Genomic DNA, 26879 nt, shown 5'->3' on the forward strand with positions numbered 1-26879 from the left:
TCTACATCTATTTCCCCTCTTTTATTCCACCACCAGGCTAGTCTCCCCTCATCGGCCATCTCCTTCCTTTTTTTTTTTTTTTTCCTTATGCTGCCTTACAGACCAGAATTAGAGACAAAAATGGTCTCTTCAAAATTGTAATAAAAGGTTTTTCTTTGTATAATTACATGCAATATGGCCTCATAAATTTTGAAATCTTTACAGAAGCAGTCTTCTGAAATAAGAATGACCATGTATTTGAATGATTAGAATTATTATTGGAATATACTGTACAATTGTTACAAGTATACAAATACACAAATTTCTTATAGTTGTAACTATTTAAAAAAAATTAACAGATTGAAATTAAGTGAATTTATGAAACCTACACTGCATCTATAGTTTGAAATAAATAAAATGCTCTTTAGGGTGCCCTCTGTGCGAATTTATGCCTTTTGTCAAATTAATATAATCCGACAGAATCTGGATTTAGATTTTGACATTTTTCGGGTTTTTTTTTTTTTTGCAAAAAAAAAAAAAATTTGTTTGGCATACTTAAACTAAAACTGAGGAAATCATCTACCAGTAAAGTGAATCTAGAAAGGGAACTTTGTGATTGAATTATTTGTTTTAAGCCGAGTTTTTTGCCAGTTTTTCATGTTCCTTCTATTTTCACCAGCCTTTATAAATAGAACCCAAAAATAAAAATGTCTAATTTAAAGAGAAACCTTTGACAATCTGTTACTGGGTTAGAGGACTTGGCTCTGCCACAGTGTGTCAACAGCTCAGCTGTTTCTAAACTAAGAAAAGCAGAAAGTAAGATTTCCGTGCCACGATCGTTCTTGTGCAGACTTCCTTTGCTCATCTGCAAAATGTATTTAGAAATGTGGTCTGTTTGGAACAGACTTCCTTGCATTTCTCTGCTTTCTCAGATGAAGATCATCTGGAGATGCCAGAGTTTCCTGACCTTGGTGCTCTTTTATGGCCTGAGCTGGCCTTGAAAGAATTAGATAATAGAATTCGATGACAGCTGGGAACATACTGCTTTTACCATAGTATGGTGTGTTCTTACTACTTGGCCATATTTTATCATATCCTTCTTTTTTAAAAGGTTAATGTGCTTCAGTTTTGGAGTTTGAGCTGTACCTGGTATTATATAGTAAAGCAATGGCTTTTTGTCTGGCCAGAGAACACTATTGCCAATCTTTAGTGGTTCTGCACCGACTTTGTCTCCTAAATTGATATTAAAAAAAATATAAAAAGTAATGCCTCGTACACACGCATCGATTATTGGCCGGGAATTTTCGGCCAATGTCCGATCAGCTGATTTTCGGCTTGTTAGTATGATGCTTTCAACAACCGACTCCGACTTTTCGGCCGAATAAAATCTGGTGTGCGGGCTATAAAATTTTTGTTGGCCGTCAACACAACGGCCGATTTTCCGTCAGTCAGTACAGATTTCGGCAGACAAAAATCTTATGAGCAAGACTGGGCATGCTCAGAGAAGAAAAAACGCACGGAAAGTAAACCAGCACATGACATCGCTTCTGAAGTAGATTTTTGTTGGCCGAGAAAATTCGTGTGCAGTCTAGGCACATTCCAACTAACGCAACACCACTCTGGACAAAAGTCGGACGATCGGTCGGCCGATAATCGTTGCGTGTACGAGGCATAAAGTATGGTTTCTGCTGAGCAACACAATTCTGATTCATTACTGAGGTCTGACCAGGGAACCGTATTGTCAATCTTTAGAGGTCATATATGAACATACCCGACTTTGTCTCCTAAATTGATAGAAAAACAAAATATAAAAAGTAAAATATGGTTGGTGCTGAGCAACACTATTCTCGGTTTTTGGGCTGGTTCACACTAGTGCGATGGCAGACATTGCGTGTAATTAACATCGCATTGCTGTGCAGATCTCATGCGAAGTAAGCCATACAAACTTTATGGCTGAATTTGCATCAGATTCGGACCAAACTCATGCATTCCCCTTTTTTTTGTCCGCACCAGAATTGGGTTGCATGGCTGTTCACACCCAAACAACCCGATTTTGCTTCCTTTTGCAAACTGATTGCGGGGTGCCGTTAGCATACACTTCGCAATCAGTTTGCATGAACAGGTTGCGATTTTGATGCAGTTCGAATATACGGTGAATGCATCTAGTGTGAACTGAGCCTAAGTTTTATATGACTCTGGGTCTCTGCTCTCAACCAAAACCGCAAATACGGTCTTTGTTGGCGCAGGTTAAGAGAACCAAAGGACGGTGGAAATTATGGATTCTGACATTGAAAAATTGTTTTTAACCACTTGACAACCGCCGCAAGTAGATATACTGCGGCGGTCAGCCCCTCACAGGCAAAGTGACGTATATAAACGTCACTAGTCTGTGAGGCTCTGGGGAACGAGCGCGCGCCGCCAGAGGCGCGCTCCCGCGCGGTCACGGACCCCCCCCACGCGTGTGCCCGGTGGACCCGATGTCCGCCGGTCACTCTGCGATCGTCGGGGGAGAGGGAGAAAGTCAGGCGGCTAATGTAAACAAGCCGCCTGTCATTCTCCCTTGTGTAGAAACACTGATCATACGGTTCTACTATGTAGGACCGTTGATCATTGTTCCTACACTTCAAGCCACAGCCAATCAGTTAGAATCACGCCCCCTAGGGACACACACAGCCCCTCCCTCTCAAATAAAGTTAACCCCTTCACTACCAGTGTCATTTTACAGTAACAGTGCATATATATAGCACTGATTACTGCAGTAATGTCACTGGTAACCCCAAAAGTGTCAAAAATGTCAGTCAAAGGTCCGATCTGTCCGCCGCAATGTCGCAGTACCGCAAAAAAACGCAGATCGCCGCCATTACGCGTTAAAAAAAAACAACAAAAATGACAAAAATCTTTCCCTTTGTTAGTAAACGCGATAACTTTTGCGAAAACCAATCAAAATACGCTTTTTGCTATTTTTTTTTTTTTTTTTTTACCAAACATATGTAGCACAAAACAAATTGGCCGAAAATGTTAAAAAATTTAGATTTTTACATTTTTTTTGGGGGAATTTCATATAAAAAAATGTGAAAAATATTGTTATTTTTGCAAAATTGTCGCTCTTTTTTTGTTTATAGCACATGATCAAAAAATTGCACAGGTGATTAAATACCACCAAAAGAAAGTTCTGTTTATGGGAAAAAAAGAACGTGAAATTCGTTTAGGTACAGCGTCGCACGACCGCGCAATTGTCTGTTGAATTAGTGCAGTGCCGAATCGCAAATACCCCCTGGTCAGGAAGAGGGTAAAATCTTCCGGGGCTTAAGTGGTTAAAGGTGCATAATCCATAGTGATCATCCTCGTACACTTTTGTGACTTTGACATTTTCAATACGCTCTATTGTTAGCTCTCATATTCCTGGCTGGTGAGTTTATGGCTAGTAGTGATGCAATATCTGGTAATCTCGGTTTGGTGTGGTGACTGATATCAGCCAATTGATGTATACCTCGTTCTTCCTGTCACGTAAGCCATGCACCTAGCAAATATGTGGCGTTGCCTAGTAAAAAGATATGAGTGGGAGAAAAAAAAAAATCATTGACCAGACTTAGGTGTTCCTCTTTCCGTCACACTCCTACAATATGTTCGAACATTGGATGTTTGGCCCTCTCTCTATTTTATAATTTATTATATTGCTTTTTGGGTGCAGAAAAATGCCTCTGTAGTCCTAACATTAAAACATGAATACAAAACATCTCATTGGATGATAGACGAGATTCCAGTTTTTCACTTAATCCCCTTTTTTTTTTTTGCTATGTTACAGTTCTATACTCTTTCTAGTTCCATGTGGAAGGATTACCTTTACGGAACATTATGGGGGTGATTTACTAAAACTGGAGAGGGCAACATCTGGTGCAGCTGTGCATTGTAGCCAATCAGCTTCTAACTTCAGCTTGTTCAATGAGGCTTTGAAAAAAAAAAAAAAAGCCTGAAAGCGTATTGGTTTCTATGCAGAGCCGCAACAGATTTTGCACACTCCAGTTTTAGTAAATCAACCCCTATGTGATTTTTTTTTTTTTTTCATTTAAAGTTGTAGTATATTCCGCTTTTTATCTTTCACCTACAGGCAAGCCTATAATAAGACTTACCTGTAGGTAAAATTAATCTCCTAAACCGGCACGGTTTGGGAGATATTCAACCTGCATGCAGAACCTTCAGAGCTCCTGGCCGGCTCCTTGCCAGAAAGTGAACTCCCGCGAGCGGGAATGATGTCATTGCGGTCCTGGCCACTCACAGGGCCGGAGCGGCCGAACCCGGAAGAGACACCGAGGGAACATGACAGATCCCTTAGCGGTGTCCGGGCAACCGTGTGGGGGCTTCGTTCTAGGGTATTTCATAATGTGCTAATATGCGATGAATACTAGCACATTATGCCATTGTCTTGCAGGTTTTTTTTTTTTTTTTTTTGTACTCCGGATACTACCGCTTTAAAGAATACAGGAGGATTGAAACACCTGCCAGTTTTTTTTTTCTGTTGTCTATGTACCATTGGGGAAATTTCCCTTTACTCCTGTTCCAGAGACCTCTCAGGAAATTAGGGGTATCCTAGATGGTTTTCCTGGATCAAGTGTCCACAATGGAAGATTTCTCCTAGCCTCTTGTTTTGGGGACAAATTAGTATTTCACCTCACTTTGTTTTTCAGTGGCAGTGGGTAACGGAACTTTTTTTCATTTTTTCATTTTGGAAATAGTAAGGGAGGGTTTTAACCCCTGTAAGGTTTATTTTTGTCATCTTTTTACCTTCACTTCCTGTCCCATAGCCAAACAGGAAGTGGGTACATCTCTGCAAATTCAAGCAATCTCTGGGGGCCCATCAGATCACCCAAACTAGTGTTCCCATTGGAAGATTTCTCCTCTTACTCTTCTGGGGCCAACCCAAAATTTGGGGTTTTCTTTCAATAAGGGTAAACAGGACAAATGGGGGTGAATATTCCTAACGGGGATACTGACAGGTGTTCTAATTAGGGTTGAGCGAACACCTAGATGTCCGTGTTCGACGGGTTCGGCCGAACTTTAAAAAAAAGTCCGGGTCCGTGTCCCGGACTTTTACCGAACTTTTCCCGGACACCGAACCCCATTGAAGTCAATGGGGACCCGAACTTTAAGGCACTAAAATGGCTCTAAAACACCAAAGGAAAGGGCTAGAGTGCTGCAAATGGCAGCAAAACGTAATTAAGAGCATGGCAAGTGCTCTGCAAACAAATGTGGATAGGGAAATAACTTAAAACAACAAAAAAAAACAGAAAAATAAAACAATGTTCTTCTTCATCTCTGAAGGACGAGGCCCATATGGAGTAGGAGGGAGGTTAAGGTGGTGGTGGATGTGGCGGTGACATAGGCGTGCGCACAGGGTGTGCTGGGTGTGCCTGGGCACACCCTAATCACCTAGGGCACATAGCATTGCCAGTGAGGAGATGGGAAAGATCTCCCTGGGACCTGCTCTGCTCTATTTCTCCTTGCCTACAGGTACATGGCCCCGATACATTACTCTCCCTGCTGGCAAACACATGCATGTGTATTTCAACTTTGGGGTGCACACCTTAATGCAATAGGCTGCGCACACCTATGGGCGGTGTAGGTGGAAGCGGCGGTGGAGGAGGACCAGGGCCGGATTAACAGCATCATGGGCTTGGTGCTGAGGATTTTGAAGGGCCTTAGGGCCGTGCCTTGCCATGCACCCAGAGGAGGAAGGGTGCAGCCATGCATGCCTAATTCAACATGGGATGCTGTCTCTGAAGCCCATAAACACATCCATGCATCGCCAACTGTCCCTCCTTGTCCGGCCTTCACGCTGTGTGGGGAGGTTCTGAGGGTGCTGCCTGGGGAAGCGAGCATAGAAGCCAGACTTCTGTGTTTACAAGTGACAGAAGAGCGGTAACAGTGAATATGGCCAACCCGGGGCCTATATAAAAGGTAGGGGCCTGGAGCTGCAGCTCCAATAGCCCCTACATTAATCTGGCCCTGAGGAGGAGGACGAGGTAGCCAACACTGCTTCTTTTCACAAATTTTAAATGAGGGTACACCCCAAAAGAGTGAGAAAGAGCAAAAATGGAACAATGGGTGGGTAAGGTCGGTATCCATTGCTATTCTGCATAAGGTACGGAAAAGTCCCGTGGGATCCATGCCTGGTTCATTTTAATGAACGTGAGCTTGTCCACATTGTCTCTGGACAGGCGGCTGCGCTTGTCTGTTATAACGCCCCCAGCCGTGCTAAATACCCGTTCAGATAATACACTGGCTGCAGGGCACGCCAGCACCTCCAAGGCGTAAAGGGCAAGCTCAGGCCATGTGCCCAATTTGGAGACCCAGAAGTTGAAGGGGGCAGACCCGTCATTCACTACATGTAGGCGTGTGCACACATACTGCTCCACCATGTTGGTAAAATGCTGCCTCCTGCTAAGACGTTCCATCTGAGCTGCTGGTGCTGCTGTTTGTTGTGGCGTGCTGACAAAGCTTTTCCACATTTCGGCCATGCTAACCCTGCCTTCTGAGGTGCTGGCGGTGCCCTGGTTGCGTTGGCGACCTCCTCCTCCTCCTCCTCTGCCTTGTGCTTCCACTGTGGCCCCGCTGTCAGATGGGAATGCCAGCAGCATGGCGTCTACCAGCGTGCGCTTGTACTCGCGCATCTTGCGATCGCGCTCCAGTGAGTGAATTAAGGACGGTACGTTGTCCTTGTAACGGGGATCCAGCAGCGTGGCCACCCAGTAATCAGCACAAGTTAGAATGTGGGCAACTCGGCGGTCGTTGTGGAGACACTGCAGCATGTAATCGCTCATGTGTGCCAGGCTGCCCAGAGGCAACGAAAGGCTGTCCTCTGTGGGAGGTGTATGGTCCGTGTCCTCTGTATCCCCCCAGCCACGCACCAGTGATGGCCATGAGCTGGCCTGGGTGCCACCCTGCTGTGAACATGGTTCCATCTCCTCCTCCAGCTCCTCCTCCTCCTCATCCTCCTCATCCTCCAGAACTGTGCCCCTGCTGGACAATTGCGTCCCTGGCGTTTGCGTGTGCAGGAACCCACCCTCGGAGCCCCTTGCGAATGACTGCCCTGAAAGCCTTGGAAATGTTACCTCTTCATCCTCCTCCTCCTCCTCATCCTGTGCCACATCCTCTTCCATCATCGCCCGAATTGTTTTTTCAAGGAGGCATAGAAGTGGGATAGTTAAGCTGAGAACGGCGTCATTGCCACTGGCCATGTTGGTGGAGTACTCAAAACAGCGCAACAAGGCACACAGGTCTCGCATGGAGGCCCAGTTAAATTAAATAGCGGAATAGAAAATATGATCCAAAAAAAGTGTATGTATATCACACGTACACAACCACACTAGGCCCCAATTACTATTGTTTGTACCCCTAAAAGGCTAGATGAGGAGTAGGGGGAGTATGGAACAGGCAGCACCCTCAAACCTTCAGAAGTATGAGATGAACCCCAACAACTTGGAAAGGTGGATCTCTCTCACACGTACCGACACAGACTATCCCGCAATTCAATTGATCCTCAAAGGTTTTTATTGAATAGCGGAATAGGAAATATGATCAAAAAAAGTGTATGTATCTCGCACGTACACAACCACACTAGGCCCCAATTACTATTGTTTGTACCCCTAAAAGGCTAGATGAGGAGTAGGGGGGGTATGGAACAGGCAGCACCCTCAAACCTTCAGAAGTATGAGATGAACCCCAACAACTTGGAAAGGTGGATCTCTCTCACACGTACCGACACAGACTATCCCGCAATTCAATTGATCCTCAAAGGTTTTTATTGAATAGCGGAATAGGAAATATGATCAAAAAAAGTGTATGTATCTCGCACGTACACAACCACACTAGGCCCCAATTACTATTGTTTGTACCCCTAAAAGGCTAGATGAGGAGTAGGGGGGGTATGGAACAGGCAGCACCCTCAAACCTTCAGAAGTATGAGATGAACCCCAACAACTTGGAAAGGTGGATCTCTCTCACACGTACCGACACAGACTATCCCGCAATTCAATTGATCCTCAAAGGTTTTTATTGAATAGCGGAATAGGAAATATGATCAAAAAAAGTGTATGTATCTCGCACGTACACAACCACACTAGGCCCCAATTACTATTGTTTGTACCCCTAAAAGGCTAGATGAGGAGTAGGGGGGGTATGGAACAGGCAGCACCCTCAAACCTTCAGAAGTATGAGATGAACCCCAACAACTTGGAAAGGTGGATCTCTCTCACACGTACCGACACAGACTATCCCGCAATTCAATTGATCCTCAAAGGTTTTTATTGAATAGCGGAATAGGAAATATGATCAAAAAAAGTGTATGTATCTCGCACGTACACAACCACACTAGGCCCCAATTACTATTGTTTGTACCCCTAAAAGGCTAGGAGTAGGGGGAGTATGGAACAGGCAGCACCCTCAAACCTTCAGAAGTATGAGATGAACCTCAACAACTTGGAAAGGTGGATCTCTCTCACACGTACCAACACAGACTATCCCCCAATTTAACTGATCCCCAAAGGTTTTTGATTAAATAGCGGAATAGAAAATATGATCCCAAAAAAGTGTATGTATATCACACGTACACAACCACACTAGGCCCCAATTACTATTGTTTGTACCCCTAAAAGGCTAGGAGTAGGGGGAGTATGGAACAGGCAGCACCCTCAAACCTTCAGAAGTATGAGATGAACCCCAACAACTTGGAAAGGTGGATCTCTCTCACACGTACCAACACAGACTATCCCCCAATTTAACTGATCCCCAGAGGTTTTTGATTAAATAGCGGAATAGAAAATATGATCCCAAAAAAGTGTATGTATATCACACGTACACAACCACTCTAGGCCCCAATTACTATTGTTTGTACCCCTAAAAGGCTAGGAGTAGGGGGAGTATGGAACAGGCAGCACCCTCAAACCTTCAGAAGTATGAGATGAACCCCAACAACTTGGAAAGGTGGATCTCTCTCACACGTACCAACACAGACTATCCCCCAATTTAACTGATCCCCAAAGGTTTTTGATTAAATAGCGGAATAGAAAATATGATCCCAAAAAAGTGTATGTATATCACACGTACACAACCACACTAGGCCCCAATTACTATTGTTTGTACCCCTAAAAGGCTAGGAGTAGGGGGAGTATGGAACAGGCAGCACCCTCAAACCTTCAGAAGTATGAGATGAACCTCAACAACTTGGAAAGGTGGATCTCTCTCACACGTACCAACACAGACTATCCCCCAATTTAACTGATCCCCAAAGGTTTTTGATTAAATAGCGGAATAGAAAATATGATCCCAAAAAAGTGTATGTATATCACACGTACACAACCACACTAGGCCCCAATTACTATTGTTTGTACCCCTAAAAGGCTAGGAGTAGGGGGAGTATGTAACAGGCAGCACCCTCAAACCTTCAGAAGTATGAGATGAACCCCAACAACTTGGAAAGGTGGATCTCTCTCACACGTACCAACACAGACTATCCCCCAATTTAACTGATCCCCAAAGGTTTTTGATTAAATAGCGGAATAGAAAATATGATCCCAAAAAAGTGTATGTATATCACACGTACACAACCACACTAGGCCCCAATTACTATTGTTTGTACCCCTAAAAGGCTAGGAGTAGGGGGAGTATGGAACAGGCAGCACCCTCAAACCTTCAGAAGTATGAGATGAACCTCAACAACTTGGAAAGGTGGATCTCTCTCACACGTACCAACACAGACTATCCCCCAATTTAACTGATCCCCAAAGGTTTTTGATTAAATAGCGGAATAGAAAATATGATCCCAAAAAAGTGTATGTATATCACACGTACACAACCACACTAGGCCCCAATTACTATTGTTTGTACCCCTAAAAGGCTAGGAGTAGGGGGAGTATGGAACAGGCAGCACCCTCAAACCTTCAGAAGTATGAGATGAACCCCAACAACTTGGAAAGGTGGATCTCTCTCACACGTACCAACACAGACTATCCCCCAATTTAACTGATCCCCAGAGGTTTTTGATTAAATAGCGGAATAGAAAATATGATCCCAAAAAAGTGTATGTATATCACACGTACACAACCACACTAGGCCCCAATTACTATTGTTTGTACCCCTAAAAGGCTAGGAGTAGGGGGAGTATGGAACAGGCAGCACCCTCAAACCTTCAGAAGTATGAGATGAACCCCAACAACTTGGAAAGGTGGATCTCTCTCACACGTACCAACACAGACTATCCCCCAATTTAACTGATCCCCAGAGGTTTTTGATTAAATAGCGGAATAGAAAATATGATCCCAAAAAAGTGTATGTATATCACACGTACACAACCACACTAGGCCCCAATTACTATTGTTTGTACCCCTAAAAGGCTAGGAGTAGGGGGAGTATGGAACAGGCAGCACCCTCAAACCTTCAGAAGTATGAGATGAACCCCAACAACTTGGAAAGGTGGATCTCTCTCACACGTACCAACACAGACTATCCCCCAATTTAACTGATCCCCAAAGGTTTTTGATTAAATAGCGGAATAGAAAATATGATCCCAAAAAAGTGTATGTATATCACACGTACACAACCACACTAGGCCCCAATTACTATTGTTTGTACCCCTAAAAGGCTAGATGAGGAGTAGGGGGAGTATGGAACAGGCAGCACCCTCAAACCTTCAGTATGAGATTGTGTTCACTGTACCCCACAAAGATTGAGTTCACTGCACCCCACAATGATTGTGTTCACTGCACCCCACAAAGATTGTGTTCACTGCACCTCACAAAGATTGTGTTCACTGTACCCCCCAAAGATTGTGTTCACTGCACCCCACAAAGATTCTGTTCACTGTACCCCACAAAGATTGTGTTCACTGCACCCCAAAAAGATTGTGTTCACTGCACCCCAAAAAGGATGTTGTTCACTGCACCCCAAAAAGGATGTTGTTCACTCCACCCCAAAAAGATTGTGTTCACTGCACCCCACAAAGATTGTGTTCACTGCACCCCAAAAAGATTGTGTTCACTGCACCCCAAAAATGATTTTGTTCACTGCACCCCAAAAAGGATTTTGTTCACTGCACCCCAAAAAGGATGTTGTTCACTCCACCCCAAAAAGATTGTGTTCACTGCACCCCAAAAAGATTGTGTTCACTGCACCCCACAAAGGATTTTGTTCACTGCACCCCAAAAAGATTGTGTTCACTGCACCCCAAAAAGGATGTTGTTCACTGCACCCCAAAAAGGATTTTGTTCACTGCACCCCAAAAAGATTGTGTTCACTGCACCCCACAAAGGATTTTGTTCACTGCACCCCACAAAGATTGTGTTCACTGCACACCAAAAAGGATTGTGTTCACTGCACCCCAAAAAGATTTTGTTCACTGCACCCCAAAAAGATTGTGTTCACTGCAGCCCAAAAAGATTGTGTTCACTGCAGCCCAAAAAGATTGTGTTCACTGCAGCCCAAAAAGATTGTGTTCACTGCAGCCCAAAAAGATTGTGTTCACTGCAGCCCAAAAAGATTGTGTTCACTGCAGCTCACACACAGAAAAATGGATGTGGATCACTGACACCTGCCTATCTCCAATCCCACACCACACAGCAATATCGATTGTAGTTTGTAGAACACAGTTTCCCTAAAATTCAGCAGACTCTGTCCCTAACAGGATTGAGAAGAGATCGTAGATCAGGATTGAGTGCAGACCCCACCCCCCACACAGCAATATCGATTGTAGTTTGTAGAAGACACTGACCCTATATAATTCAGCAGACTCTATCCCTAAAATGCCTACAACTCGCCCTGCCTAAACACTCCGACCTGTCCCTCAATTCTATCCGGACACAAATGGTTTTTTCCTGCCTATCTTTCCCTAATCAGCAGCCAGCACGTTGATGTGTGCTCTGTCCCTGAATCTAAGCAGCATAATGACGCCGCTGCGGCTGCCTCGAACTTATAAAGACTTGGTCACATGCTTCAGACGGCCAATCACAGCTACTGAGACATTTGCAGGCATGGCTGGGATGGCTTAAGGCACACCAGTTAAACGATTGTTGATTGGCTGTTGAAAGCCCGCCATGAAAAGAGCGCCAAAGCATGCAAAACCCGGAAATAAAACGACCGAACACGGATTTTTACCCGAACATACAGTAAAGTGTCCGTGTCCGTGTTCGGGTACAAAAAAATCCAATTATTCGGTACGAACACGAATAATACAGTCCGTGTTCGCTCAACACTAGTTCTAATTCCTCTCCACTCTTATCCAAAATTAAAAAAAGTTACCTTTTGCTATATTTTAACCTCCCTAACCTAGACACAGCCTGCAAAAAAAAAAAAAAAGCTTGACGGGGCCAGACCCTTCCCCTACTTGAATATCATATCAAACAAATGAAAAAAAGGAAACTGGTCGCTAATGGCGAAGCAGACTCGTCTTTGAGTTTCACCCTTTAGGACTAATTTGACATGTAATTTATCACTGTGTTTAGTTTGCATTTGTGCAGACAGATCCTTAGCTGAAAATATGGATTGTAGTTGTAGTTATGATGCATGAATGGGGAGATGTAAATCTCATGTACTGAAATTCGCAGGATTTTTGCATAATAGGTTTGTGTATTATACCTGCGGGTGCTGAGGACCTGTGTGTCAATATTGAAGGAAAGTAAAAGGTGCTGCCGGTAAAACCCTTTCAGTTTATGACGATGTTGAAACAGCTCTAATCAGACAAAATTGCAACCGTTTGAAGGGTATCTGGTATTTGTCTTTGTATTTGGTTTGCATAATGCAGTAGTGTTGCACTTTAGATGTGGTCAGCCATGTAACCATACAGTAAAGCCCCGTACACATGCAACGATTATCGGCCGACCGATCGTCCATCTTTTGTCCACAGTTGTGTTTTGTTGGTTGGAATGTGCCTACGAACTGCACAAGAATTTTCTCGCCCAACAAAATTCTACTTCAGCAGTGATGTCATGTGTTGGTTTGCTTTCTTTGTGTTCTTTCTTCTCTGAGCATGCCTAGTCTTGCTCATTAGATTTTTCCCTGTCAAAATCAGTACTGACTGCACGAAAATCGGGCGTGTTTTGACGGCAGAAAATTTTTTTATAGCCTGCACACCAGATTTTTTTCGGCAGAAAAGTCGGAGTCGGTTGTCGGAAGCATCATACTAACAAGCCGAAAAACGGCAGATCGGTCGTCGGACGAAAATTCCCTGCCGATTTTCGACGCGTGTACGAGGCTTTAGGCTGAGAGTATGGGCTTTTCAAATCTCTTTAATTGCCCTGCCCTGGTTAATGAATGAAGACGTATATAGCAGCTATTCAGGTTCCACATTTGTTTTGTTGGTAAAACTTGTATAACATGGAGTTACTATGGGCAAAAACCACTCTCTTCTGTTTTCTATAGTTGCATAGATCAGTGGACTCAAGATTTATATTGTATTACCATTAGTCATTAAAAATTGTCAGATGGTCTTCGCATAGCTCTTGAACATAGAGGTGCTGCCATTTTCCTAAAGCAATCCTAATTTAGAGACAATCAATGTATGGGTCTTGCAAAGCTATCTGAATATCCTGTCCTAAAAGATTGTAAGTCTGCTGACTTAACAATTGGACATTTCTATTTGCTGCCTCGTTACGTTTTTCAGCCGAAGTTTGTAGAGCCAGGTGGCGTCAGCAGGGCCACCCATGGCTTGAATTTCAGCTAAATCACAGGAATTGGCCAAGCTTTGCTTAGCTTAACACCAACTTGATTTTTAGGGTTCATAGGTCACCTCAAGTCTGACTTTCGCCCCCCAAAACCAGGCTGTGAGCTCACTTTTTCCTCTATAGTTTACAGAGCGCCATGATGTAAGGTCAGGCATGTGGCAAAAAAGCATCTGATAGACTTTAGGTAATCTCTGCTTCTGAGCGTGGAGTGTCACTCAAAGCTAGCTAAGGGAAAGTTAATATTTAGAACTACAGTATTCTGGAGCATTGGAGCATTTGGAGCATTTACCCTGCTTTTCCTTCTACTCACCCTATAATATACAGCAGCCAAATGGGAAGCACCCATTTCACAGTGAGATGAAAGGGTGGTGTTGAGACCCACATAAGGGTGTATTTGGGATCTCTTGAGTGGACACAAAATGACTGGCTGAAAATCTTCTCTATGGGCTAGTCAACACCTTATGGCACCAATATGTAGGGGGAAAATCTGAAACCATTGGTTTACTGGAAAGATCTAAAAAAAAAAAAAAAGGTCCATACTGAATATGTAAATTAAAGAAATCCTCCTCTGCTGTATGTGGGGAAAGAGCCATGGTTGTCACCTTAGGCTGTTCTTCTAATATGGACTACAAGCTTGTCCTTACCTCTTCAACTCCATTACTTGGAAGGCAGCGCAATTGGTAGATTACAGAAAACGGCTAGGAAGGAAGATATTTCTCTATCATCCATTGACAGACGCAGCTCTTATGCTTCTTATACCATAGGGTTATGCTGCCCCTTACAGGAGTAGTACTAGGCAGGAAAAAATTCACTGACACGCCTACAGGGGCTGTCCTTCATGGCATAACCCCACACACACACACACTGCCACAAGCCAGTTTCTTGCTGCTTAGTAAAGGAATAGGACCTAGGTTTACTGCTGGGACTTGGGTCTCGTTTTTTTTTTTGGTTGCCTTCTTCCCACCCCTCATGCCTACACTGCTTTGGGATGTCCCTATGGTTCAAGAAGCATAAGAGCTGCGTCTGGCAATGGGCGATAGTGAACTGGATTTTTGTAAGAACTTCCCGTAAAATCCTTTTCTCTGAAGTCCATTGACAGACGCAGCACCCGCCCCTCTGTTATGGGGATGGTTTGTTGTTATTATACAGGATTTATATAGCGCCAACAGTTTGCGCAGCGCTTTACAATGTGAGGGAAGACAATACAGTTACAATACAATTCAAAACAGGAGGAACTAGAGGGCCCTGCTCGTTAGAGCTTACAATCTGTGTTCTTTTTCACTGCTTGCATCGAAACTGGCTTGTGGCAGAATGTGTGTGGGGTTATGCCGTGAAGGACAGCCCCTGTAGGCGTGTCAGTGAATTTTTTTCTGCCTAGTACTACTCCTGTAGGGGGCAGCATAACTTATGGTATAAGAAGCATAAGAGCTGCGTCTGTCAATAGACTTCAGAGAAAGATTTTACTGTATGATCTTACAAAAATCTATTTTTTTTTTCTGTGCAGCTCACCGGAAATGACAAGGACATATTTCTGGGTGGTTCAACACATTTTCTGCATTTGCTGAAAATGAGCCTAACTTAAACCAAAAATGAATGCAGCCGACGCATCTAAAAGCCGTAATATATTGTTTCTACTTGGGTTTAGTTATCCCTCAGCTGCTGTTGTTATTGGTTTGTGCTTTACAAGAAAATGAAAGTAAACTTTTATTCTATATGTACTAGACTTTAATTTTATTGTGCTGTGAGATGGTTATATAAAATTGCTTAAGTGGGTGAAGGTCGGTAGAGATAACCTCTTTCAGGTGATATCTTAGCAGATTGTGATGTTGTAATGTTCATCCTGCAACTTCTCTTTTCCTCATAATAATCTGCAGTATAGTTAACTGTATTGTAAGTTTTATTGCAGTAAAATTATGTCAGCAGTATCTCAGACAAACTTTACCATCACTAGATAATAAATGTGTACATACGTGTGCATTTAGAGTCGGTTCACACTAACGCGACTTGTCAGCCTGACAAGTCGCGCTCCCTCGCGGTCCATTGACCGCTACAGGACCCGTTCTAATGGGAGCGACACAAGTCGCTCCGACTTAGAAAAAGGGTCCTGTATTACTTTGGGGCGACCAAGGAGCGACTTGCATAGACTTCCATTATGTGAAGTCCCTGCAAGTCGCTCCGAAGTCATGGTGCACCGGACTGCACAAGTCGCCCCCGAAGTAGTAAGGAGTCGTGTCGCCTCAGTGTGAACCGGCTCTTATAAGTCTTTGTAGAAGAACAGGATGGCTGTTGAGTGGCCTCCATGACTATCTTCAGTTTCGTTGATAAAATGTAAACTTGCTTATGGCGGCTTCATACTGCCCTACCGGGTTTTGGCTAAAGCGCAGCTAACCCATGATTTTTGTGCCGGATAAGTGAGCTTTCTCATAGACTTAAAGCGTAAATCCACTTTTGTTGAGAAAAAAACATTCCCCTCTGGGGGGTTCTCTGTACATTACAAGGACTTTAACAAACGTTGTTGCAGTCTCCGACCTTTTGTTATTCTGAAGAAATCTCTGTTTGTTCCTCTGTGCTTCTATGGTGAGTGGGTCAAATGGGAGTGGTTTCATAATTATCTATCAGCTGTGGCAGCTGCAGGGCTCTGAGGAAAGCTGCTGGGCCTGTATCCCTTTAGACGTGTTCCTATTGGGAGTATCTCACCAATTTGCTGTAGGGGGTGCCAGAAATCGGACTTGTATCTTAGTGTAGACTTCTGGGAAAATTGGTGAGCCAATCACACAAGCAGGAAAGGTTTCTGGGGTGTGGTCAGTACACATTCTGTGTACAGAACAGCTCCAGGTAGCCATATTGGATTGCAATTTCAGAAAATTACAACAGTTGCAGATTTAAAAGGAAAAGTAAATTTTAATATCCAATAACTATGATTTGTGTCGCAAATGTATATGCTATATTGCTTTTTCTTGCTGATTTTTTTTCCCCCATGAAAGTGGAGTTACCCTTTAAACTATGTGTGCGATGGAAAAAATTAACTTTACCCTTTAAACTATGTCTCACGGTAATGTGCACTTTTAGAAAGCGTAGCCAAACCCAGGGACGTAATAGAAGTCTATGGGAAAGTGTAGCTAATCAACATGTAAACCGCAGGTAAGCTGCGTTTTGCCCAAAGCACAGCAGGGCAGTGTGAAGAATTCGTGTTATTTTCCTATCTTTGCCTAAAAATACATTTTGATGTGTCAAGATATTGGATGGGTAACCCAGCAGCCAGTGCTTTAAAGCAATGTTAAAGTGAGAATAGTGCCAGAAAACCATAAATTGGGGACCCTGAGGGTTGAAGCCGTGCTTTGCTGTTCAAGTCTGCAAGACAATTTTGGCCATATGGGAAGGGGTGGGCGGATTGCAGCTGTTGCAGTAGTATGCTTTGCAATAGTGTTGTGGGCAAGCTGTTTGCACCTAGATAGGCCCACTTTTGTGAGCCATTTTTCCACCAAAATGTGCACGGAGAAGGCAATTATGAGAAAATTGATTTTAATTTTTTTTGTTTTTGTAGAATATTGTTTTTTTGAGCTTTTTTGGGTTGTGTGCAAAAGCCAGGGCTGTTTAGCCATGTTAAACGTTAAAAAGTAGAAGTCTTGCCAAAGAGCAGAACCTAGTATCTAACCCCCCACCTCCCCGTAAATTGCTGTTTCTCTGTCCAGTGACCATGACCTTATTTACCACTGAGACATTCTATGGACAGACAGATGGTTGGTGGAAGGTTGAAAAAAAAAAAAATATTTCAGAGATGCATGCAGTTGAGTGTTTCTGCCTAACAGGAATTTTCCTCCCAGATGTGCGTGCAGAAGTCACTCTACTGCTAGAACATATTGTATATGTGCTGGATGTCTGCATTTAAATCTTTGGCTGATTTACTGGACGCCCTTGGATTTATTTAGAAATGTTGTTTCTTTTCCTTAGCAGTCAAATCACATGGGCCCATCCTTAAAGTAGTTTCTTTTTAGAACAACGGAGCTCTCCTTTCTGTCATCCGGTGGCTTATTTTATACCCAAGCTGCATCATACTGTTTTTACTACATGGTGGGCCGTTTGTATACACTAATGCCTCGTACACACGCATCAATTAGGCTCCATGTACACAGGACGCTGGAAATGGCCGTTTAGGAACAGTTGGGCGTTTTTTTCAGAAGCCCCTGAACCCATCTACATTTTATCTTATCGGTCCATGTACACAGGGTCGTTTACAGTCATTTGCAGGCAGTTGCGTTCAGGGACTTTTTTTAGAACGCAATTATTTGCGTTCGAACGTGTGTTTCCTGGCGTTTCAAATGCACAAACGCTTCTGAACGCGATGACCCGCGTTTAGCGTTTGCGTTTTTCCATTTTAAAGGGGAATAATTTTTTTTACCTCTAGGAACGGTTCTAAACGCAAACGCCCGCTAAACGCGGGTACAAACGCGACCGAACAGACGTTTCAAACGTCCTAAAAATTCCAGCATTCAAAGGGACTTTTAACTACGTCCCGTGTACATGGAGCCTTATTGGCCGGGAATTTTCGGCCAACGTCCGATTGGCCGATTTTCGGCTTGTTAGTATGATGCTTTCGACAACCGACTCTGACTTTTTGGCCAAATAAAATCTGGTGTGCAGACTATAAAATTTTTGTTGGCCGTCAACACAACGGCCGATTTTCCGTCAGTCAGTACAGATTTCGGCAGACAAAAATCTAATGAGCAAGACTGGGCATGCTCACAGAAGAAAAAACACACGGAAAGTAAACCATCACATGACATCACTTCTGAAGTAGATTTTTGTTGGCCGAGAAAATTCGTGTGCAGTCTAGGCACATTTCAACCAACAAAACACAACTCTGGACAAAAGACGGCAGATCGGTCGGGCCGATAATCGTTGTGTGTGTACGAGGCATAAGAGTTGGTTCACACTAATCCGACTCGAAGTTGCCCCGACTTCTGGCGACTTCAGCGCAGCTTGCAATGACTTCTCATAATAGAAGTCAATGCAAGTCGCTCCGACTTTGCAAAAAAATAGTGCAGGAACCTTTTTCCAAGTCGGTGCGACTTGAGTCGCTCTGATTAGAACGGTTCCATTGCACAGCATTGGAAGCTACTTCTACAAGTCTACAATTCTACAAGTCGGATCAGTGTGAACCGGCAGTAAGGCTTCCTGGGTAATTGATTTCTTCATTCAAAGGGTATGTATAGCCAAACTTTTTTTGGATGGATTAGGGAAGGGGTAAAACCCCTGCCAGGTTTTTCAAGGTCTATGTACCATTGGGGAAATTCGCCTTCACTTTCTGTTCCAGAGAACAAAAAGTTATCCCTCAAAGTAAGAGGAATTCCTCTTGCGTTCTAGTTCTGGGGACAGCTCATTTTTTTTAGGTGACAGTGGTCACTTAATTGCACTAGTCAGGACCAATCCACCTTAAAGATTTGCTATGTACAAGGCAGCCCCCTTCTACTCATCGGTCTCTATGATTTTCTTTGAAACCTATCTCCATAAGTATACTTGCATCTATGCAGAACATCAGCAACTGGTGTAAAAAAAAATCTACAGCAAGCATACATGTCAGCAAAACCTGCTATAGTTACCAAAGTAGATAAGTCTATTAATGTATAATACCCTTATCTTGCATACATATGGTGTAGTGCTTATATCTCCATCTGTATGAATGTTGGTGTACTGAGAAAGGCGGATGTTGACAGTCACCCTGGCTGACCTACAATTAACGTCTTCTTGCCATGTGAAACTAATGTAAGTGATGTATTAATTACCCAGCCGGCTGCCTGGGGTGAATGTTAGAATTGGCATTTGACGATTACTGCTGCTGTTTTCGAAGAATAATATCACTTTTTCCATGGAATCCAGAGAAATTATGTCTGCATAAATCGTTTTTCCTGGCTTGGTGACATGAAAGATGTTCTTTGTCTATTTGAATGTCACTAAGTTTTGGGGAACTGTGGGCATAGGCTGTCAGAGGTCCAGTGTATTTTCTTGGCATGGGATTTAGTCCTGACCTTAAACTTATGGGTTGCTCAGTAAAGCTGTACAAAGAGCAGTGATATTGTGCAGGAACTTATAGCTTCCAATCAGATACCAATTTGCTGAAGTCAGATCAGAAAACAATTTTTGCTGACTGGTGGCTATTGAACATGGCTTTTTGCCTTATTAAGTAAGTCGGCCTTTTTATCTCTGGAACATTGGGTGAACTAATGGAGCCAATAGGCTGAAAATACCTCTGTATTGGTGCTCTAACTCCATCGGTCTCACCCTGAATGTGAGTTCACCAATCCACCAAATGCATGTTTTTTTAAACTGAATGTTCAACACGGTCTGGCTGTTCTATGTAGGAAACGCAAATGGCACCTGCTAACCATCCTGAAATTTGTGGCCGTCATAAAAAAAAAAAAACAGCACAAAGTTATTATTCTCTATATTGTGCTAAACTGCTCAGGCAATGGTCATTTGGTTGCTTTACTAAATGGCCAATGGTTGCTTTACTAAAACTGGAGAGTTCAAAATCTGGTGCATAGCAACTAATCAGCTCCCACTTTTTTTTTTCCAAAGCTTAATTGAACAATCTGAAGTTAGAAGCCGATTGGCTACGATCCACAGCTGCACCCGGTTTACACACTCCAATTTTAGTAAATCTCCAACATAATGTCTAAAGTTCTACTTCAAAAGGTTCACCTTAAAATAGATCTTTGCAGAGTGCGCAGTTAGGCGTTATTGTGGAATGCCCCTAAAATTATGCATGGTGTAAGAAATGATTAATTGGCAGTTCTGAGCCCAACTGCAGAAAAGTAGGATGCACAAGAGATATTTAAGGTGGAATTGAGATTATATTTTCCTTACAGAAGTCCTCCTGGCTCTTTGAAACACCTTCGAAAGAAAAAAAAAAATAGACCTCAGATCAGATGTTTCATTGATTCAGGTGGCAGACCCATGTAGTCCTCCAGTGTTCAAATTGTTTATTTGCTGGCTGGGCACTGCTTTGAGTATGTATAGCCTTCAGAATATGAGCCGGGTGCAGCATGGTGTGACGGGCGGTAAACAGGGTCCAGGTCAGGCAACAAAGTTTTATATTGCAGAAAGGTTCAGCCCAACTTATTGAGGCCTGACGGGTAGGAACACTTGTCCGGAGCCACTTACAACTGTGACAGAGATCTGAAGTTTGAAAGATGCTGACAGCATCTGCAACGAGAAACGGAATGTTGCCTGGCCGGTCCACACTCAAAGGGGAGACTTCCTGAAGATGTTATCCCTACTCCTCAAGAACCTTTCTCTACCTCTAGACAATGTCCCTGTCAGACGAAGATCCTGTCATTATGCTAAGTCACTCTCACAAAGTGTGCCAAACACAGGAGCCAGAGTCTTAAATAGACTCTGCCTGACCCAAGATGGCTGCTGGAATCACACGGAAGAACAAACGTCCAATCACACAGCTGTCTCCCTGTGACCGTAGGAAGTCATGGAAGAACTAAGTTCCTCACAACTTCCTTCTCCATCTTCATTGTCACTTCAGTTGAGGGCCACCTGCAGTGGGGAGTACAGACTACATCCGCCTATAATAGGCAACCCCTTTAGACAGGTTAGCATTAAGGCCCCTTGACCCCTCTCCCCCCCTCCTAGGGAAAGGAGGTTTTAACTGCTAGAAGCTTGGCAGCTACGTGGGTGTTAACTTAAAATGGAGAGGTTAAGTGGCTCCAATGGGATTGGCCACTAAGGCACGAGGTGATTGGTGGAGCCTGAACTCTAGAAAAGGCTACGCAATGGCACGTCTCACTACTCTGTGGATATTCTGATGTCACAAGTTACCCACCCGCCCTTTGAGTTTCATCACAGCTTTATTGGCAGTTTTTTACCTGGCAAGGGATGAATATTGCTTTATGGGCTAAGCCCTCAAGATTAGTTCTGGGATTAGTTTAAAGAGGAAGTAAAGTCCCTAAAAAAAAGAAAAAAAAAAAGCCCTGTAAAGAAAGGCATAATGAGCTACTATGCATCGCATACTAGCTCATTATGAACTACTTACCTTAAAACGAAGTCCCCGCTGTGCCGCCCGCTCAGCAACAGGACGGCAGACATGTCCGGCCGTCCTACTTCCGGGTTCGCGTCCTCCGGCCATCTGATTGGCCGGAGACGCGATTACATCACTCCCGCACCTGTGCGCGGGAGCACGGGTGGCCGTTCCTTCAGAGTGCATGCTCCGTTGATGTCATCGGCAGTATGCACTCTAATGGCACTTTTCCACTGCAAGTACCGGCTAGTACCGGCTCGGCTCTACTCGGCCCTGCTTGGCCCGGTTTGCTTTTCCACTGCGGTACCGCATGGTATAGTGTCGGAACGGTTCGGTACTGTACGGTATAGGTTTGCTTTTCCACTAAAGTAGTACTAAAGTTAAGTGGGTGGGATAACAACAGGGTGGGTGTGATTCTCTGACCAATCAGTGGCTAGTAGTGACTGCATGCAAAGGATTGTGGGATATGGTACCAGTTTGGTACCTGTTGGAACCACAATCGAGTAGGTACTGTTTTTTCAGAGCCGTACCGTACCGTACCGTTCGGTTCCATGCAGTGGAAAAGCAAACCTATACCGTACCGTACCGAACCGTTCCGACCCTATACCATGCGGTACCGCAGTGGAAAAGCACAAAAGCGTGCCGAGCCGGTACGGTTCTATGCAGTGGAAAAGCGCCATAAATATCTCCTAAACGGTGCAAGTTTGGGAGATATTTATAGCACCTATAGGTAAGCCTTAATATAGGCTTACCTATAGGTAAAAGTTTGTGAGGTGGGTTTACAACCTCTTTAATGCCTGTCTCCCATTAATGGTGGAAACAGGCCTCTTAGACTATCTGTTTTGTGACTGGAATTTTTTGGTATTTTTAATATTGTTACAGTTGGTAAGTTAAATAAAGCTGTGGCCTTGCCCTCATTCCAACCTAAATCAGTCTTTTTTTGGGGGGGCAAGGTGTTGATTTTTTATTAGCTGGGTGAAATGCACCTTTTCTTCTCCGCAGTCATGCTTTGATCATTCATTGGTTTGATAGTTTGGGTGGGTTAAATGACCATGTCCACCTCCCTCCCTTCTCAGTGGCTTTATACTGCCAACTCGGCAGACTATACAATTCTGAGCTTATGTTTTTGCCTGAGAAGGGCCAATGAGATATAGGTAGCAACAAGATGCGACACCCACAAAAATGTCGAAATTACATAAGTTTTCGAAGTTAAAGTGTGAGAATGTGAATGTCACATCAGAGTTTGTTTCTGTAGTGATCCAACATGACCCATGCTGCTTTGCCTTCAGCGGTAAACAGTGAGATTTTTCAGGTCAGGATTGTTTCTCATTCAATGATTTATAGACAAGCCTATAGATATTTGGCTGTAAAAAGTGGGAGAGACTTCAGCCATATATTAAACCATGTTTACAGACAGACTCCATGTACGGTTTTGCAATGTGCATGTTTAATCTATCCACATCTAGCATTTTATAAAATTGTTGTGCGTACCTCTTGTGCAAGACTTCATATTTCTTCTTATATGTGAAGGATCCTTCAGAACTCGCACTGGTTTTTCTAGATGTTGTAATCTGACGCTTTACAGTAGAACTTCAGCCAATGTCATTTTTTTTTTTTTTTTGGGGGGTTGGATAATAGTGTAGATGGATTAGAACCTCGGTCTATATTTTATTAATGTCTGGGGACTGTAGCTGACATTTGGATGCAATATCCAGGTGCAGTTAAGTGGAGTCTACTTCGGCTTTTGATTCAGAGCATCTCTACTTGAGTAGTTCTTTGCCTGCATGCAGAATTCTTTCCTGGTGGTGGTGGTGGAGTGGCTTAAATGTGGCTCAAATGTTGCATGCTACATTTAGGTTTGAGCATAGTGAAAATGGAAAACTGTGTGTTGAGCCATTTTGGGTTAGAGAAAGATGTGCTTGTCAAGCTTTAGAAACTACTGCTTCATTGTTGCTCATGAAGACTTGGTTTTAGTTTCTGCGTGTCCTAAAATTCCAGGACACATCAGGCAGGGAACCCTTTTTGCTGGGACTATGTGGTCAAAGTTCTACATTCTTGTCAGTGTCCGTCCTTGGGGCCACTGTGGGGTGTCTCCTCTCACTTGGGAGGAAATGTTCGGCAAGCTCCCGGGCCCCACTTCGGGCTGCCCTTCCTGCAGGACTCAGCCAGCTCACTCACAGCCATCAGGCAGAGCTGAGGCTCACTGTTTGCTCCTCCATGTGGTGTCCTTTCCATCTCCCTGGCCAGCCAATCGGAGAAGCTGCTGTCCCCAGCTCACCTTCCATTTAGGGGAGGGTCAAAAGGGGGCAGGAAGCTCAAGTCAATGGAGAGGGGAGAAACTGATAGGCTGCCTGATCATCGCTCCCCCTCGCAAGGGGGTCATGTGATATGCAGCTATTGGAGAAGAGAAGGTGAGAAGCTTATGCCTCGTACACACGCATCGATAGTTGGCCGTGAATTTTCGGCCAACGTCCGATCGGCCGATTTTCAGCTTGTTAGTATGATGCTTTCGACAACCGACTCCGACTTTTTGGCCGAAAAAAATCTGGTGTGCAGGCTATAACATTTTTGTTGGCCGTCAACACAACGGCCGATTTTCCGTCAGTAGCTGGTGGACCCCTTAATTACAGCTTGGAGGCATTTGTGGACCATATATGCTGTTTTAGACCCCCTGTAATTAAGGGGTCCACCAGCTTCGGTAAGAAGTATTTACCCTGAGCACTGGGTGGAGAAAGTCCCTATGGTGGAGGTCCCTCACTTGAAGCTAGAGTGATATTCAGTCATTGCTGAGAGATCCGTATTGCACTGGGCACTTTAAGGACTGTTGATTTATTTCACTAAGGACTTTTTCACATCATATTTATTTATTTATACATTTACTAGCATTTATATTTATTTATTTATATGTTTATGCACACAAGCACTTTTTTGGTTGTGTTTTAAGTGTTTGAGCGCAATATATTCACTCTTTTTTCACCAAGTATCATTATATGCCTAATTATTATTTATATTTTAAGAAGCTAATGTTGATAGAAGCCAATTTACCTAACGGGGCATTTTTCTTTACGTGGTGTGAAAAAAGATCTTGGACACTAGGAAAAGTTTTAAAAAGAAAGCAGACATATAAACTCCTGGTCAGACTTCATTAGAGATGAAGTCCTAAATCCTGGTCAGACTTCATTAGGGATGAAGTCCTAACCACTGAGTCACCATATTTCTTCAGATGTGGACTGTAGTGCAGAATAAGATGGCTGGGATTACAATTCAAATGTAGGCAGTTAAGTGATAGTGGCAACTGCAGACTTGGAAGCATTTGTGCCTTTCACAGAATTTATATGAATGTGTATTGTTTAGAGGTATGGCAGAAATGGACCTATGTCTTGTATCCCACTGGCCATGTGTTTTTCTCTTAACACGAGGTGTATTTGTAGACTGGAAAATCCCTTGAATGCATATAGGGGATTACACTACTGCTGTGTTTTATAGGTCACAAGTCTTTGATGTGTCTGTCTCTATCATTGCTTTTAGCTATGTAGCATGACCGAAAGCGTTTTTTTAGTGAATGCTTTAAATTTGATATGAGTGACGTACCCAGGCAACATAATGTAACATGGCCTGCTTTATTTTAGATGAGAACCATGAACTACAGCACTGAAATGAACTAGGCTGCTCGCTTCATAGAAGATGTTCAACTTCAACAAAAACTGAAATGATCAGACAGTATTAAGACCAGAGGATCGATGATCGTGGGGCTGAGGAGCGGGAACTTGAGGACTAACATGGTGACACTAATTACAGAGAAGCTACAGAACCAAAGCCTGGATGATCGCTCATGCAAAACATACAACATTAATCTGGTACGTGGTAGTGTAATTGGGCATCTTTCAGGTCTGGATTAGACAAGTTGTGCAATGTGTTAATATACACAAATTATACAGATTGCCAATTATTTTGATTTCAAGTGCATGCAGGTCGGACTTAATTGTCTTATTAACTGGGACATTAGAGGCTTTCTAATAAAAAAAATTGTGGTTTATCTTCACATTGTGCTTGTGTGAAGGAACACAGTGTAACTATCCTGGGCAAATACTTAGAGAAATTCGTTTTTAAGTTCTGGGATTCCCACGGTTTGTTCTGTACTGTGCGGAGCCCAGTCATTTAAGTAAAACTGGTCTTGTTTGTCAGTGTCTGCTTTTAGAACTTTGTATCTCAACAGCGAGCAATCAGAAGATCATGGACATCAGATACAAGTGAACAGGACATGTTTTTTCCAAGATGCTCATCTTTATTTCGGATGCCCTTGCCTTGAGGTTCTGTGGACCCTGCTTTGCAAATTCAGCACAGCTCCAATGTTACTGCACAGGACAGAGCCAGAAACCAAAGTGACGCAGGCATGCTGAAATATGCTCCTGCCCTTAAAGTAGATTTGTCTTGTGCAAAAGTGACTCCAGGGTATATTCTTTATTGCCTGCTAAGATTATTATAATAGCTGAAACATATAAGAGAAATTCCTATGCTTTAATAGGTAAGCAGCTTGGCTCTGTCCATTTCCGCCTGACCATTCACTAAATGCCAAAAAATGTAAGCGCTTCTAATCTGCTTGTCGTTCTATGTGATCCTGTTGATCTTTACTTCCACCATTGGACTGTAAGACATGTCTTGTACCCATACAGAAAATTGGGGGTAAAATGGCTTAGTTTTTTTTACCCCACTATAATAGGGGCTGCTCCATAACACAATTTACACATGATAAATCAGGCATGTGTTGGGACATACAGATGCATTGCAGTTATGTAGAAATCGGGTATAATTTTCTTAATTTTTTCTAATGATGTGATGATGTAGAGTCCTTTTTTTAAAATAATCAAAATGATAAAAATGGCCCCTGGGACTCGAATCTCAGTATAGCGTGTGTAAATATTATTATACAGGATTTATATAGCGCCAACAGTTTGCGCAGCGCTTAACAAAATGAGGGCAGACATTAGTTACACTACAATTTGGAACAAAAGGAATCAGAGGGCCCTGCTCGTTAGAGCTTACAATCTAAAAAAATAGTGCAGATTTTTCAATTGGAGCAATGGGTGAGCTTCGTATTTCCATACATAAGTTGTATGTGACTGTTTCAGGGGTTTAGTGACTGAGCTGTAGCTCTACCTTGCTTT

At 43.2% G+C, this 26879-nt stretch overlaps 1 protein-coding gene across 3 annotated transcripts in view; it reads left to right on the forward strand.

Annotated features, from left to right (window-relative positions):
• FAM53A (family with sequence similarity 53 member A) overlaps positions 1-26879 on the forward strand; it is a 126176-nt gene that overhangs the window by 36463 nt on the left and 62834 nt on the right. For 2 of the 3 annotated variants that reach the window (XM_082257519.1, XM_082257518.1), the window contains exon 2: positions 25344-25571. In XM_082257519.1, the coding sequence (XP_082113645.1) occupies positions 25455-25571 (117 nt within the window). In that variant the 5' untranslated portion in view covers positions 25344-25454. Of the gene's footprint in view, positions 1-25343; positions 25572-26879 lie in introns of those variants that run through there. The other variant, XM_082257520.1, reaches the window with a different exon arrangement.

This window comes from Pelophylax lessonae (assembly GCF_965119305.1).
Source record: "Pelophylax lessonae genome assembly, chromosome: 1".
Classification (NCBI taxonomy): domain Eukaryota; kingdom Metazoa; phylum Chordata; class Amphibia; order Anura; family Ranidae; genus Pelophylax; species Pelophylax lessonae.